This window comes from Petaurus breviceps, unplaced genomic scaffold (genome assembly GCF_028583685.1).
Source record: "Petaurus breviceps papuanus isolate PSGF00001 unplaced genomic scaffold, PetGlider_PUasm1.0 171, whole genome shotgun sequence".
Classification (NCBI taxonomy): domain Eukaryota; kingdom Metazoa; phylum Chordata; class Mammalia; order Diprotodontia; family Petauridae; genus Petaurus; species Petaurus breviceps.
This window is the reverse complement of record NW_027185754.1, coordinates 25074799-25091565: the sequence shown is the minus strand read 5'-3', so window position 1 is coordinate 25091565 and position 16767 is coordinate 25074799. Positions and strand designations below refer to the sequence as shown.

The 16767-nt window shown below is 39.4% G+C and overlaps 1 protein-coding gene across 8 annotated transcripts in view; it reads right to left on the bottom strand.

The window, feature by feature from the left end:
• MAPKAP1 (MAPK associated protein 1) overlaps window positions 1-16767 on the bottom strand; it is a 346315-nt gene that overhangs the window by 31473 nt on the left and 298075 nt on the right. For all 8 annotated transcript variants that reach the window (XM_069082736.1, XM_069082737.1, XM_069082738.1 and 5 more), the window contains one exon: window positions 13346-13483. In XM_069082736.1, coding sequence (XP_068938837.1) covers window positions 13346-13483 — 138 coding nt within the window. The remainder of the gene's footprint in view (window positions 1-13345; window positions 13484-16767) is intronic.

Sequence of the window (16767 nt, the reverse complement as noted above, 5' to 3'; positions counted from 1 at the left end):
TAATGTGTTAGAGTTAAAAGGGACAGCAGAGATCATGTATTCTAATCTTCTGATTTACCGATGAGGAAACAGAGGCTTAGGAGGTCACACATCTGACCCCTGGTACAATATAGCATCTTCTAAGGTTTGTAGACTTGGCCAGGTGTCCAGGAATCAGAGTTCTTTCATGTGGTATTGATAGCTCCCATCTGAATTTATTAAATACTCATGGCAATGAGTATTCTTGCTTGGCTGGAGCTATCCCAAAATTTATGGAGCATGCTCTTTGGCCCCTTGATGGAGGTACGTGACCTGGGAATCAGGTGCCCATTAAGAGAGAGTACACCAGACCAGGCATAGGTGTATGGCATTCTCTGTGGAATGGATAATATGGTGAAACCTGGAGGTTGACTACATTACTCTCTGATGTGCCAGATCCCATAAAAACATTACAATCTTTTTTGACATAACATACTGTTTTAAATATGGTCTATTCTCCTATGATGAGATCTTTTTGGATATAAATAATAACACACATATATTAAGGCAATGTAATATAATGGAATGAGTGCTGGATTTGGAGTTGAGAAAGACCTGAAGTTGAATCCTGTCTGACACAGAGTTGCTATGTGACCATGGGCAAGTCACTGAATTTCTTTCAATCTCAGTTTCTCTTTCAACAAAATGGGGATAATACTACATGTTCCTCAGAGGGGTGCTATAAAGACCAAATTAGATAATGTATATACAAGTGCTTTGCACATCACAAATCACTATGTCAATGTCAACGATTACTATTATTATTATCATAACAGATTAAAGGCTGCCCTCAAATAAAGGCCTTAATCCTTAAAATGAGAACTCTGAGAAATGAAATAAGGGTATATAGATATACACTAAAAATAACTATGAAATTATTATATTAAAACAGTTTACTGTGACTATTTTCTTTCATCATTTCAAATAAAAAAGAGATGTTTATTCATTTTTATCATCATTGCTCTTTGAATCACTTTTGTTGTCATTTCCTTCTTCCTGATAGTCCCACAATATGTCACCTTTATAAGAGCATGATTAGTGACTGTGCTCTGGTTTTCTATAACCTGGGAGGAAGCTGAAAGCTTTCTAGGACAAAAGAGTGGTCTGGATTCAGGCAAGTATGGTATTTAATGACATGTTACAGCCTAGGGCTCCTCAGGAAAAAGACAGGGCAAAGGAGCAGAAAGAACCCTGGATGTGAGTCTGGGCCCTGCCTTTCACCAGCTGTACAATCTTGGGAAAGTCAGCTTCTTCACCTGTCAAATGAAGTGGCTGAACCAGGTGGTGTGACAGATAGAACACTGGTTTGGATCTATCAGAGGCTCTGAGTTTGAATCCTGGCACTGCAACTTAGCACTGGTCTAAACTTGGACAAGACACTTTTCCTCTCTAAGCTTCAGTTTCCTCATCTGTGAAAGGAGACTAGATGGTCTCTTCAGCCTTGAACTCCCAAGAGCTCCCTGGGTCAGTTAGCCATCTCAAGCCTATTTTCTCTTTGTAAAATGGGGATGAGAAAACTTGCACTATGGTCCTTACAGGGCTGTTGCGAGGTTAACACTCTGTAAATCTAAACACACCAAAGAAACGGGAGTTGCTGCTGTTCTTATTATTCTTGGTTTAGGACTCTGAAGCAGCCCACCACACTGGCTCGGAATGGAGTCATGTAAGCTGTTCCAACCTTTGTCCTTTCTTAGATCCTTAGAATGTTTCTCTCCTCTTGGAATCTCTGAAAACCGTGGCAGACTCTCCAGTTGCCGGAAACCTTCTCACCGGCAGCCCCCTTGTTTTGGAAGGAGACGATAAATAAATCAAAATGCACTAAGCACGGCTTCCACATGGCAATCGCCTTCTTCATTGCATGTGCCCCTCATCAATCATACTATTGTCTGCTTGAAAGGCGAGCCTTGTAAATGTCATATCCACTCAAGCCCAAGGAGAGGCAAATCAAAATGCAGCAAGGAGTTTTAATTGGATAGTGTAATTAAACTAAAAAACCCCAGCAGACTCCCTTTGACAGGATAGATGAAGACCCCTTTTAATAGGGCTATGGAACATATTTGTTAAAAGGATGAGGCAATGCACGGCTTCTGATTGTGCTCCAGAGTGCTCTTATGAAAAGGCGATTCAATAACGGAGTGTTTAATAAGTTAAGGCCAGTTCTGTTCCGCACTCATGCAGCATTTACTGTATACCATCTTCAATTTTTGAAATGGGCTCATGTTAGGGCAGGAAAAAAAATTTACCTTCCTTTGATTAAAAAAAAAAAAGAGAGAAAAAGGTACATGTAATGGGAATGCAAATTTGGAAGATCTTCCCTGCCCCTAGGCTAAAGTGCACCTGAAGCCTGGGGTGGGAGGCTTGTTTTTCAGTAGATACTTTTTGATTGGCCAGTGGGTCAATAAGGTTGCTACATTCTCTGAGCCAGGAGAAGGCTATATGAGCCCTGATGTGAGCTTTGTTTTGGGGGCTCACTTTGAGAAGTGTTCTGTGATTTGATCTGTATTCTGGGAAGCCGTTGTCCAGAGCACCCCCCCCCCCCCCCCCCCCCCCCTTTGAAAAACCCAGATGTTGACTGGGTATGGATGGTCTACTTGATCTGTTTCTGTCTTGATAATTCTGCCTGTATACTTTGAAGTTCGGGGTGCTGACCTTTTCCCCTGAACAAGGTAAACGATATATGTCTGACTGATTAAAGTAAGCTTGTTAACCTATTTTGAGTTGCTTTCCTTTAACAAAGCAGATCCAAGAACCTGTGGTGGCAGCAAACCCTGAGGACGCTTGGAGTGCTTGCCGCTACAGTACACTACAGGAAAATACAAATTCCAAAACACAAATTTGGTCAATATGCAAAGAAGGGTTGGCAGTAGTATGCTAGGACTTAAAAGCCTGGGTCAGAATTCTGGTTCTGACACTTACTGGTCAAATCATTTCATATCTGTGGGCCAAAGTCTCTTCCATACAATGAGGGGTTAGCTATGGATCTCTAAAGGTTCTTTCCGGTTCTAAATCTGTTGTGCTAAGGTCTTTTCCAATGTTAAGGTTCCATGCTCTAAGGTCTCTTTCACCTATAACATTTTATATGATAAAGATGCTTGCTGTCAGTACCAGTCTTTGTTTTAATTTCATATAAAGGTGAAGGAATACTGAGTTTAGAGTCAAAAAACTTAGGTTCAGATCCAGGATCAGCTACTCACTGGCTGCATCATCCTGGGAAAATCACTAAGATCCTCTGGTCTCAGCTTCCTTATCTGTAAAATAAAGAGGCTGATCGCTAAGGCCTCTTTGGGCTCTAAATCCTACAATCCTGATACAGTTTATGTCTAAGGTTTCTTCCATTTCTAACAACCTATATTTTAGATTCTCTCATTCTGTGTTCCATGGTCCCTGCTACCATTTGGACTCAGAAACAACAGTTCTCATTCTGTGCCATAACAGGGTCACCCCAGTAACTGATCACTGGGACCCAAATGAAATTTAGGCTTGAATTTCAACCTTTTGTGTATTTAGTCTCAAAACCTATCTGACCTATGTCCAAAACCTACAGTAAGCAATGTCTATTTTCATTTTTTCTTTTCTGCATAGAGAAATAGAATTCTATGTATGCAAAGGAAAAAAACAAAACAAAACCAATAACATATCCTCCAGAGTGTACCTGGAACCAAATAGCTGGTTACCTCCTCTACCCCATGACCAGGCTACCTGCCAGGCCCGTTTGGGTATTTCCTGCCAAGGATGCGACCTGTGCAGTGAGGGAGGAAGAAAAGGTGGAAATGACAGGCAACAAGGCATATACTGTGTCATTCAGAGTTCCACAGGAATAAAACCTAATCGGTCCACATGTGCATGCACACATACACACACACACACTCCCTCCCTCACCCTCTCCTCTCTTTTCGGAGATTCTTCCCAACATGAATAAAAAACGAAGACTGAGGTGACTGACAATCATAGGCACTCACACTCTGCTGTAAGAATGTGTCAGATGCCTTGTAAATAAATACATAGGAGACAGCCTGGTGTGATACAAAAATCAAACATATGAATACGAGTTCCCTCTAAATCCAAACCCTGCAGTCTTTCTGCTGTACCACCCATATGAACCTGGTTCATTACCAACTTCAATGTTTATTACTCAAGTCCCAACTTCAATGCTTATTAGCAACAAATCCTATTGCTATAGATTTTCAAAATTCATCAAGCACTTTCTACCCCACAGCCTCATGAAGTATTATCACCCTCCATTTTATGGATGATGAAACTAAATGGTAGAAAGTTTATGTAACTTGCCCAAAAAGTAAGTGCCAAAGGTGGTATCTGAACTTGTGGCTCTTGACTTTCAAGGTCAATGCTCTTTTCAGCATGCTATGTTTGAGTCCCAACTTTGATACAAGAGCTATGTCAAAACAAAACAAAACATTCACTTTTATGTATCTCAGTTTCTTCTAAAAAGGTGACGATAATCTTTATACTCACCTCCCTATATAACTCATGTGGCCGCTACGAGTAGAGTCCTTTGTAAGTCGTGAAAACGCTACAGAAATGGTGCTTGTTATGATTATTAGAGTCTATTCTATGAATAGGTGATAACTGTGCACTAAGGCAGCCTGTGCCTCCCACGTAATGGGGAAGGAGGAAGGCCGTGTCCTAGGATAGAGTTAGATATCCCTGTTCCCAATCATCTAGAGGAGGTCTAAGAGGTTAGAGAAGAGGAGAGAGTATGAGGAAATAACATGCCATCTTGTCAATCATCAAATACACACACAGACACACACACCCTCTGCTGTTATAGTTCAAGTTCTGGCAAATCCACACTGAAAGACTCCAAAGATGTCGCAAGAGATTCCCTGTCATCTCATGACCGAACTGGATAAATTCAGAGAGGCTGATCACTAGGCTGGCCATAGGGTGATGAATTTCCAGCCACAGTAACTCATAAAGACCACCTACGAAGGTGAAATAGAACTGAGATCTGTGTCAGCAGAGGGGCATGATACAGACAGAATCTCTGACTGGTGAAGTGGGTATGTATGTACATATATAAAACATTAAAATTGACAGAGCACTTTAAATTCTTCTAAGGGCTTTCCTTACAACAACCCTGTGAGGTACAAAGCACAAGAATTGCCATTTCCATTTTATAGATGAGGAAAAGAAGGGAAAGGACTTTTCCAAGGTCACAACGAATTCAGGTTTCCCCACTCTTAAAGCCAGTGCTTTTCCTCACTGTGTTTTCTCTTCAAAATCTATAGATAAAATACTTTGTTATTTAAACAAAATTTTGATACTGGCTTTACCCTCATACCTTGATTTTTCTTAAGTGTCAGGCACTATTATGATGCTTGCCTAAACTCCCACAATGAGGCTCTGTGCGGAAGTCTTTGACCATTCTGGGGCCAGGAATCAGTTTATCACATATGGCCCTGAAGGTACATCACATGTGGAAACTTGGTACCAAATTAAAACATCCAACCCCCTCTCGGCTTAAATGAAAGCTAAGCCAAGGCATTTCAGCCATCAATTTGGCCACCACTTACGGCCAGTATGAATTCTGCGGGAAAAGCTATTTTCGTGCAGATGTGGAATTCAATGGCAAGCCCGCCTCATGTACTGGCATCAATCAACGTGTTGCCGTCACTGGCAGCTTTCAACAGTAAGGCAGGTTCAAAGGTCATGGGATAAAGAAAAAGCCAAGCTTGGGTTCAGCTCTAATATCTCCTCACTGGAAGTCTTGCAGAAGTGCCCCCTCCTGTATTAGCCCGGCTTTCATTAATCTTCTTGCCATCTTCTTTAACTAGCCATGCAGAACCGCTCGATAGCAAGACGTATAATGGGGAAGGCCCTGTGCCTATTACCAGGTTAACATTCTGTTAAGCCCCAGTATAACAATGGAATGGGGACCAAAGAAATCTTCCACAGTGGGGGGTGCAAACCAGGCAATTCAATTACAGCTCGGACATACCTGGTTATTTCTGACCTATAAAAAAATGAAGAGGCTTTTGTGTTTAAGCTGGCTTTGCTATGAAGCAAACCTTCTGCCCTCCCCCTTGAAAACAATAGTGAGCTTTTCTATATAAAACAAATCAATGTGGACAAATCATTACTCAGTGGCTTTAATTTAATTAGCAAATTAGATCCACTACTTTACAGATCTTGTCAAGTACTTATGAAAAGGAAGGTTCACTTTAAGCTGGAGGGCAGGTGGCTCCTTCCCAAGGCCCATTTACCTCATCTTTCTACCTTAAGCCCACCTTCAGCCGCTCACATGGATCATCACTACAACTGAAAATAGGATGTTGATCTGGATGGTGCTTAAGAGACAGAGTACTGGTCCCTTGGGTCAGGAGAATCTGTGACTGAATCCTGAGTCTAACACTTACTTGCTGTGTGAATCTGGGTAAATTACTTTCCCTCTCTGGGTTCCTTTCTGTTTCTTCATCTCTAAAATAGGGATAATAGTCCTTACACTACCTACCTCATAAAATTACTTAAATAAAAAAAAATACTTTGTAACATATGACCAGGAGTTATTATTGTTAATAGAGACGATCTAGTTTAACGTCCTCATTTTATGGGTCAGGAAGATGAAGCCCAGAAAGGTTAAATGAACCAAAAGTGAAACAGGTGTTAAGTATCAGAGCTGAATTCTGAAGCCAGATTTCCTGACTCTAAATCCTGACTGTTCCCGCTGCAACAAAATGGTTTCTATAGTCTCTCTGAAGAGATCCCAAGTAACCCTCACTTCTTTAAAAGGCCGTGTGCTGGTCTAACCCTTAGGAGAACATGGACAAGCTAAAATGTGCTTCATGAGAGGGTGACCAGGATGGGACTGACAGGTGGTCACACCACATGAGGTCAAGAAGAAGGAATTGTAGATGTCCAGGAAGGAGAAGAAAAGATGTGGTGGTGGGATGATGGTATCATCATGCATTCTGAAGTACTGCCATGTGGAAGAAGGATCAAACTTGTTTCATTGGGCCTTACAGAGCCACTCATGGGTAGAAGTTACAGGGAGGCTGCCTAACCTTAGAAAGAACTTCCTAACAATTAGAGAATGAACAGAACGGACTTCTAAAGAGGTAGTGAGATTCTTGTCATCAGGATCTGTTGTTATATAAACCCACTATAGAACAGTTGTGTCAAACTCATAGAAACAGGGGCCATGAAACCATAAATAATGATCCCTCCACATTGCATACTAAGTTTTAAAATGTAATATTATCTATGTTTTGTTGTACTTTTATTTATTTTGTTAAATATTTACCAAATACATCTTAATGTGGTTCAGAATAAACTCAGTAGTGCTGTGGGCCAAGGGTTGTGTGTCTGACACGTCTGCTATTGAAGGAAGTTTCTGATTCACATGGGTCTGAGGGGCTTCATACAGCCCTGATCAAGCATCCCTCTTCTCTGGGCCTCCCTCTTATCCTTTGTAAGATAAGGGGCTGAACTACATGCTTTTCAAGTTTCCTTGAAGCTTTAACATTCTGGGTTATATGCTCCAAGATGTTCTAAAAGTCCCTAACAGCTCTGCTGTTCTATTGTCTAAAGTCCTCTGAAGTTCTGATATTAGATAGTCTAACATTCTGATTCCTGTTGTCCTTCTGAGCGGTTCAATGGGTTGTCCTACCACTTGATGGTCTAAGATTCTTTCGAACTCAGGTGTCTATGAGTCCTTTACAGCTCTAAAGATCCCAGGATTCTATGAACACAACAGTGACTCAGGCCCATTTTGAATACTAGCATGGTTTAGAGAAGAGAAGCTTTATTCTTGGTCCAAAAACATAACTGGCATTAACAGAATCAGATTTCATTTAAATTACACTATTGCAAGAGAACATAATCATATTATACCTATTATGCTGCTTCCTTAAGATGTTATATTATGTATACTTAATTGAGATACAAGACTCTTTTCAGCTATAAAAATGACAGCTACTTTATTAAGGTCTAAATCTTATTTCTTAATGATAGAATTCTTCCTTTCAGGACTCAAAATCTGCAGAATTTTCTATGATAAAACCCTAACTCTGCTTGACTATAACTAACCCTTTAAATAATGCCAAATGGATTCTAATGGGGATCAATTGAAAGGAAAGACCATTGGCTTGTGAGGTGACGTTGTATTACCCTATTCTTAAAAAAACAAACCAAAACATAAAAATGTGTTGTCGTTGTTTTAAATTTTTTTAAAAGCACATAGTCTAAATTGTTGTACAGATGGAAAGAACACAGGAAATGGGGTCAGGAGAGCTGGGAAATAATTTAAGCTCTGATCCTTACTAGCTGTGTCACAACCACTTTTGCCTTCTCAGCCTTGGTTTCTTCATTTGTTTTTTTTTAAAAAAAGGGCGTGACTAATATTTCTATTCACTAATTCATGAAATTAGGTTTGGGCTTTGGAAAATTATGAAGCACTCCAGAAATATGCTCCACTAACGTCCAAGAAATATTAAAACAAGGAAGCCAAGACCTCTAGCACATGGGGTGGATCTTCCATGGAGGTTTTAAGGAAAGATAAAGATAAGAAATGCACAGGATGAGAGGGTACAGAGGGGCTCCAAATGGTATCAGTCAAGGGAAACCTCACACTAACTGGAGAGTAACAGAAATGGGAGCTGACATCCTTATTATTATTGCCTGTCAATACTTTAAGGACCTGAGGTTTGGTGAATGTGGGAATGCCTTCCACCAATGTAGATTGCAAAACAACTACAATTTAAACTCCTTGAGGTTTGTATGAGGCTCAGGGAAGTGTAAGAAACAGGTTCTGAAGCCAGGTATTCTAGACTCCCAGCTTAGCATTTAATACATGATGTCACACTCTCACTATTTTTATATAACAATGAAAAAAAACTCAGTGGCCAGTTAAAACCTCACTGAGTCCTAAGGAGAACTGCTTCTAATCCTCTGAGTTTATCACTGTGTAGTCCTGTCACATCCCCCAGTTCTCTTATCTGGAAGATGAAGGGGGAGGACTAGATCTCTATGATTCATACCAGTTTTTGTAGGTTAGATCTTAAGAGTCTAGATCCTAAGGTCTCTTTCAATTATAACAATCTATGAGTCTTTCCCAAGATGGGAAACCATTGCCTCCCATGCTAACTAGAGTTTGGTTTAGTCTCAATTCTATATTGGGACAGGAAGAATTTCTCACCTAATTCCTTAAAGGGTTCATGTCAATATGCAAAAATTTTAAAAAGCTACATGTCTATTTTGTTGTGGAGTTCCAGCCCCTTTTTCAGCCATGGCAGCTGGACTATAAATCTTCCTTTGGTGAATATGACCTAATACTGAGAACTTGATGTTACAGGGGTGAAAGCTGGACAATGGCTATTGATGAGGTATGGCTGCAGGGTCTCAGTCTTTCCCATACCACAGATGTATGTCATTATGTGTTTCATTGCCAGCAGTCTGCTCATAGGGTGAAGTAATAGGATCATAGGATTTAGAGCTGGGAGAGACCTTAGAGATCAACTAGTTTAACTACCATATTTTATAAATGAAAACTCAGGCCCAGGAAGATAAAGTGACTTGCCCAAAGCGACAGAGCAAGAAAGGGACAGAGCTGAGAGTCTAGCCTAGGTGCTCTGACTCCAAATCTAATACTCTACTGCTTTTCCCTGACCTTCATCTAGTCTCGCCTTCTCATTTTACAGATAGGAAAAAGAAGTCAAGGAGGAGGAGGTAGACTTTATTAAAGGTGCGCAGGCAGTATTCTGACTCGAAATCCATTGTTCTTTTCCCAATCCCAAACCACAACCATAGAATCTGATCTGGAAAGGACCTGAGGAGGTCATCTTAGTCTAACCTATGCTTGAGCTGGGATTCCCTGCAAAACATTTGTAACAAGCAGACATTGAGTCACTCTTTGATGAATGTTCAGTCTGACAAGTCTATCATTCAGAGACTTTTGGAATATGGAGCTAATAAAACAAGGATCGCTTTGCTTATGGTGTCTACCAGAATTGCCCAACAACAATTTTCTGGACAAACAATATAGACTGCTCCCCTTCGAAGGTTCTTCAGTCATTTGTTTTTTTTTTTAAAGATTTTCAAAACTTTTCACATGACAGACAGAGAAGAGCTTCATCATCTTCCCAACACTAATGCCAACAAAAATATGGCTATTTTATAAAGAGCTCAGGGTTATTTTCACAATTGCCTTATTCTAGTTCTGGCTTCAGCAAGACTAGGAAGCAGCATACTTAGGATGCAAGAGATAAAAACAGGGAAAAGAAAATATATTGCAGAACTCAAAAATCTTATCTATTTTCAGCCTGTGTCTTCACAATAATTCATTCAAGGAGGCTCCAAGAATAATTTTTGATGTAAACTCAGCTACAAACATACATCACTGAGCTGATAAGAATCACAGACTAAACTTATGAAATATAGTGAGGTTCATTTCTTTCATGGTGTTAAAATAACTTTTTTCTAAGGTTCAACAGATACAAAAGATAAAAAAGGGTTATCATTAATCCTCAAAAAAGGTCCCATAAATTCATTCAGTGGGCTGATGATGGTTTGAAGATGAACTTTTTAGATTTATTCAGTGAATTAATTTGATAAAAATACTGGAAGCCATAAAATAAAATAAACCACACAGCACATAACCTGATTGGTTTAAATGTCTCTCTGTTTTGGTGTGGTACAAAATAATTCATTCTGAACCTATTGATTTAAAAACTCCCACCTCATCTAATAAAATATTTTAGTGATGGCAGGTAGTATATGGCACAGTGTATTGAGCAGTGGTCTTGGGAGTCAGGAAGAATTGAGTTTTAAGTTCAAAACCCAGTTCTGACATCAACTGGTTATACGACCTTGGACAAATCACAACATTTCCCTGGGCCTTGATTCCTCCTCATCTGTGAGGTGACAATAGGGTTAGATGAGATGATCTGTAAGGTGCCTTCTAGTTTTAGTGTACTTCATATGAATTCTTCTCCAAACTTTCCTAAGGCCTGGTATTTCACCAGTGAGCATGCTCTTCATGATGGGGAAGGGTGCCTTCATGAGTTACTATGGCCAAAGAACCCCCAAACAAACCCATGTCCTTGTGGACAATCTTCTGGTGATAAGCTTCCTAATGCTTAAGCTAGCCAGGTTATCAGTCATTCAATGCACAGCTTGTTGGTAGATCTCCTTGAAGGTGTCCAGGGGGGGCAGGACTTGCTAGCACTTATGCTCTAATAGCTCTGGAGCACACTGAAGTTCCCCTATACATTAAGGTCAATTTACCTAAAATGTAAGTCTATTAAACAGGCACTTCTTGTGGAAATGAAATGACAGCATAATCTCACTATGTATGGTATACTCTTTGCTCATTCTTTCTCCATCATCTCTAACCCTTTTGCCTTCACCCAGACTGCTACTGGATGGGAAGGGGTAAAATATAGCCCCAAACCTGGCATAGTTTTGTAGAAAAGAGAAGCCTCACAATGTAATAGAAAAAGATTAGTGACCTTGGATTTGAAACTTAGTTCTGATTCTTACTGCTTGTGTGACCTTTGGGCAAGTCACTTTCTCTGAGCTTCAGTTTCCTAATGTGAAAAAGAAGGGGGTTTGCTGAGATGAACTCTAAGTCAGATTCCTTCCAGACATGAATCCTATAATCTTAAATAATTTCAATTCCCTGAATCTCAGTTTTATTATCTGTAAAATGGAAATAATGCTAACTTACAAATCCCATTTCACGTGGATATTGTGGGGTGTGTGCTTTGTATATCATGACATACTACAGAAATGGGAGCTACTATTATTTTTAAATACTCCAAATGTCTTACTTTAAAGTACTTAAAAAAAAGTCCTGGTAAGATAAGAGAAGTTCGGGGTGGCTAGGTGGTGCAGTGAGTAAGAGTTCCGGCCCTGGAGTTGGGAGGACCTGGGATCAGTTCTGGCCTCAGATACTCAACACCCACACTAAAAATCTGGCCATGTAACCTTGGGCAAGTTACTTAACCCCAATTGTAAAAAAAAAAAAAGATAAGAGAAGTTCATTTTTAAAAATTCAATTAAAAGAACAAAATAGAGTCACTAGACTGAAGAGATTAGGCAGGTAGCTATCTGCAAGGCTGCCTAAATTTTCTTATTTTGCCTAAAGAACTGTCATGTATTACAAAGTGGATGGAGATCTGGGACATACGTCAAACAGTGTCTGACTCTGTCATTTCTTATTTTTTCTTTTGAGGATGTAATTTGTTACACTACTCCTTGTCACGAGGACCTGCTATCAGGAGGCCTGGGGGTTGAGTCCTGGCCTTGCCACCCTGCCACTAACTTGTTATATGACTCTGGGTGAGTCACTTGGTCTCTTGGTTTCTGTTTCCTTCTCAATAAAATCAGGGCACTGGACTAGATGTCCTCTAAGGGAGTGGAACCCTGGGGGGCTGTGCAAGGGCTGTGTAAAACTATATGAAAAAAATAGAGCTAAGGCTAAAACTTTAATGATTTCAATTAGACTTATATAAACTATAATCTTGAAAGCACAAGCTACCTTACTAAATTCTTTAGTATATAAGAGAGTAGCAAATATAACTTCAATAGATGGAATGTCTTGCATATTTGTGCACTGCTATTTAGAAATGTATGCTGATACTGTTATAATTAATATAGATTAATTTGAAAGTTGTACTGAATTCACAGTAGTGTTTTTGTCATGTCTCTCCTCAATCAATGGAATGAAATAGTAACTACTAGGATGTGAAGTTGTATGAACTTTTCTGATGCTAAAAGGTCTGCACACTCAAAAAGATTAGGAACCACTATTCTTTAACTCTGATGTTCTTTTGTTCTGAATTGGCCCTCTCACCTCTAACATCCTATACTTCAAGGTTTACTTGAGCCCTGACTGTTCTAACCTTCTAAGTTCTAAAGTTTCTTCCAGCTGTAACATTTTATGATCTTGTGATGGTATCAAATAAGTTCTTAATAGTTCTCTTTCTCTCTCTCTCTCTCTCTCTCTCTCAGCAAACAGCGTGGCTTCCCGATATTTCCATTATGAAGGAAGACAAAGACCAAGTATGGGATGCTACTGAATCATGAAATGGCAACCCCAGTGAAAGATACTGAAAGGACTCTGCTCACTTGACTTTACTTAGTGGGTTAGACTGAAATTCTTAATGAAGTATGCTGAAAAACTGATAGAACGTGGGTCTATAAGTTCTTGGCATTATAACACACTCTGGCTGGAGGGAAAGAAGTGCTTTGCGACACATTAAACATATCCAAGGAAGAAAGGACATGGTGCTCATATATTCTCTTGGCACCCCACACACACAAAGAGAAGAAGAGCAGAGGAAGGATATAAATAAAAGGATTGCCTTACTTGGGCTTTTTTCTTCAGCAAGGTCGCAGGCACACAGCAGGTCAGAATCAATTGAAATGGGCTTCTGCTTAATCCAGAACTTTGTGCTGGCCTTTTGGTTAGTCACAGGGTCTATCTCCACTTTGTCTCCAGAGATACCTTTAAGTTAGAAGAGAGAGAAAAACCAATGGCAGCAGATTGCGTGAACAATATTACAATAGCCATTTCATACCCTTTATGCATTTTCATTAGTATAGCAGCAGTAGAAGTAATAGTTCACATTTACAGAGATACTGGATTTTAAAGTCAGAAGACCTGGGTTCAAATTCCATCTCCATGGATGGCTAGCTTTGTGAACATAGGCAAGCTGCTTCCCCTTTCTGGGTCTTAGTGTCCTTCTTTCATCTGGAATATTCCATTGCTAGGTCTCCAGTTCTTTCTAGCTCTGATACAATATGATTCTACAGTCTTCCCATTTATCAGCCTGGTTTCCTGAGAACTGAACACTGAAAACATCGTTTATTTGTGTATGTTTCCTTAGACACAGCACTAGGTGTAAAACACCAGGGAATAATATGCAACAGAGCCTTTAGGGACAGAAGTGAAAAATGTTAATATTACCCCTTCAGATTTGATTTCCAAAGCTGTGAAAGGCAGGCTATACAGCAGTCGGGGATTAAAGGAGTAGGGAAAACGTGCACACTAGGGCTACAAAGCATCCTGAGATAATCACTGAAATTTATAGCAATCATTCTTCCAGTATCGCAAAGGAATATATACTCAGAATGAAATATATGACCTATGCCAGGCTCTCTCTTTTTCTCACTCATTGAAAATTAAAGGATTTGTCTGTTGACAGAGTGAGACAAAACCTTCAATGTACCTTCCAGAGTGGGACCCATATGGAGCCTTAAAGTAATTGCATTTTTAGGTCAGAGGATAAAGGTCAAGGTCAGTGTGGGGGGGAAAAAAAGGTAGAAGTAATAATTAAAATAATAAAATGGGCATGCTACAGCACAAAAGACAAATCACACCAGCCGATTTCACGTGAGGGCTTTTGTTTGTAACACTTTAGAAGTCTAGGTGGGTCTGAAGTGAAGTGTGAGAAAACTTCATTTTCAACAATGAATCCAGTGTGAATGAATAAGAATGGCTTAATTAAAAAATCAACCATCTTCTGACAGCAAATTTAGCCCAATACAAGTGAATACTGAAGATTCATATTCATACATTTCTATCTTCTTTTGTCATAAGTACCAAACTATCACAAGTTAAATAGAGAAGACTTTCACCTAAAGAATTATAATAAAAGTGAATCCTGCATTTTCTTTTCAATAAACACCACACTAATGGGTTAATGGCTGCTTAACCCTGGCCATTACCATGGGGGGCTCCAGCAAAGGTGATCTATAAGGATTTCTAAATTAAATTAGTTAAAAGCCAGAATTTGTCATTAGACCTGTTTCAGATATGTTATATTTTAATTAGGCAGAACATCATGAGTACCAATGATTCAGGAAGGGAAGGCCTCATTTTCCATAGAGTAAAAAATGGGTTGGAAGACCAATATCATTACTTTTCACTTCAAACAGATGGCAACTCCCCAGTTTTCCTTTTTCTTTTTATTTGGCTATTGATTGTTTAAGATCTGGGTCTTTTTCTGTGGTTCTCAGAAAGAAAAGCATTTAAGCTCAGCACATTGATGGTGAGGGTTTTTTATTTTTGACATTTATAAAAGTTGTGACACGAAGTGTTACAAAAATAAATGTAGGTACATCTTATGAGGAAATCAACCTTATGTCCCACATTCCTTTTTTGGGGTATGAGAGAGATGGGGGAGGGTGAAAGAGAATGAAAAAAAATCATTGGAGACATATTTTAAAATTTTTGTCCTATGGCCCTGCACCTCCTGAAGCTACAGTCAGTCAATATTGTTAATGTACCTTGTTAATTTGATAGGATTTGTCAGGTAACTCCACTGGAAAATTATATAAACCTGTTCCAGATGAACAGATGATAGTGACATGAATTAAAGTGATAGAACAATAGTAGAATATAAACTAGAAATGACATCCAAAGTGGCTGTTGATTTATTGCCATACTGAGTTTGGTTCTGGGCTTCCATGTATATTAGTGCTACAAATCTGGGTCCATTTAGCAGAGAGATGCTCGTACATACATCACTGGCTCCTGTTCCAAGCCAAGGTCACTCTCCGTTGCATCAATCTTTTCAACAGAGCCTACTTCACAAAGCCTCGAGTTTTCCCAGCCATCTCAGATGTACCACATTCTCCTTCTCTTTCATCTTTCTTTTATCATGTAAAGTACACTTTAACTTCTATTATTTTTATCTGCAAATTGTTACTGCAGAGTTCATCCATTATGTTCCATATCGCAGCATCAACTGCCTTAGCTCCCACACCAGCACATGAATTCCTTTCCCAATGATGCTCCTTTGTAGCATTATTCTAGTAATAGTATGAATGACAATAATAATATATTTGAGGTTGAACTACACCATAAGAACATAGAGTTGAAAGGAAACTTGGAGAGATCATCTACTCCAACTATCGTCTTAAAGATAAGAAAAAAATGAGGCAAAAGAAAGGATGTAGTCAAAGTTCCAAGGGGAGTAACCATCAGGCCTTGGATTGGGGTCCAGGTATTCTTATTCCAACGTTCTTTTTAAACCACTAAGGTCTTTTTCTGTTCCAAAAGGTATGATCCCTATAATTTGTTGCATCTGTTTATCAATTTAGGATCTACAAGGGGTTTCCTTAAAATATCACTGTGATGTAAGTAGTCCAAATAACATCAATCCCATTTTACAGATGAGAAAATTGAGGCTCAGGAAAAGACTTGCCTGGGTGGCATAGGAGAAACATAAAAATAACATGTAACATATTTCCTGTGATCTTTTTCTTATACCATGTTGCATTTCCAATAATTCATATCATGACCTCCTAAGATCCTTAACACTACTGGTAAGGTAGGTTATGAAGGAAAATGAAGTTCATAAGCATCAATTCAGTACTCACTGAATGTTAGTGCTAGAAGGGACCCTCCAGTTCACTTTGTATATCAATAAGCCACACGCATAGAGGTTAACTGACTTATCTAAGGTCACACTAGTAGAACTTATGGCAGTGTGGACTAAAGCCCATCTATGAACACTGACTCCACTCTTCTTTCTACAAAGTCAAACCCTAAACACTGTGAAGAAATAACTTTCTCTATTTTTACCTGAACATAAGAGACATAAAAGCATTTCATTTGAGATCAGGTTGGACATAGTGGAATAAAAAAACAACAACAACAACTTTGGGTTGTGCCAGCATGGTGGTATATGTCTATAATCGCTGCTACAGGGGAGGCAAAGGCAGGTGTATCTCCTAAGCTCTGAAGTTATGAACTTCAATGTGCTAAGCTGATCAGGTGTCTAG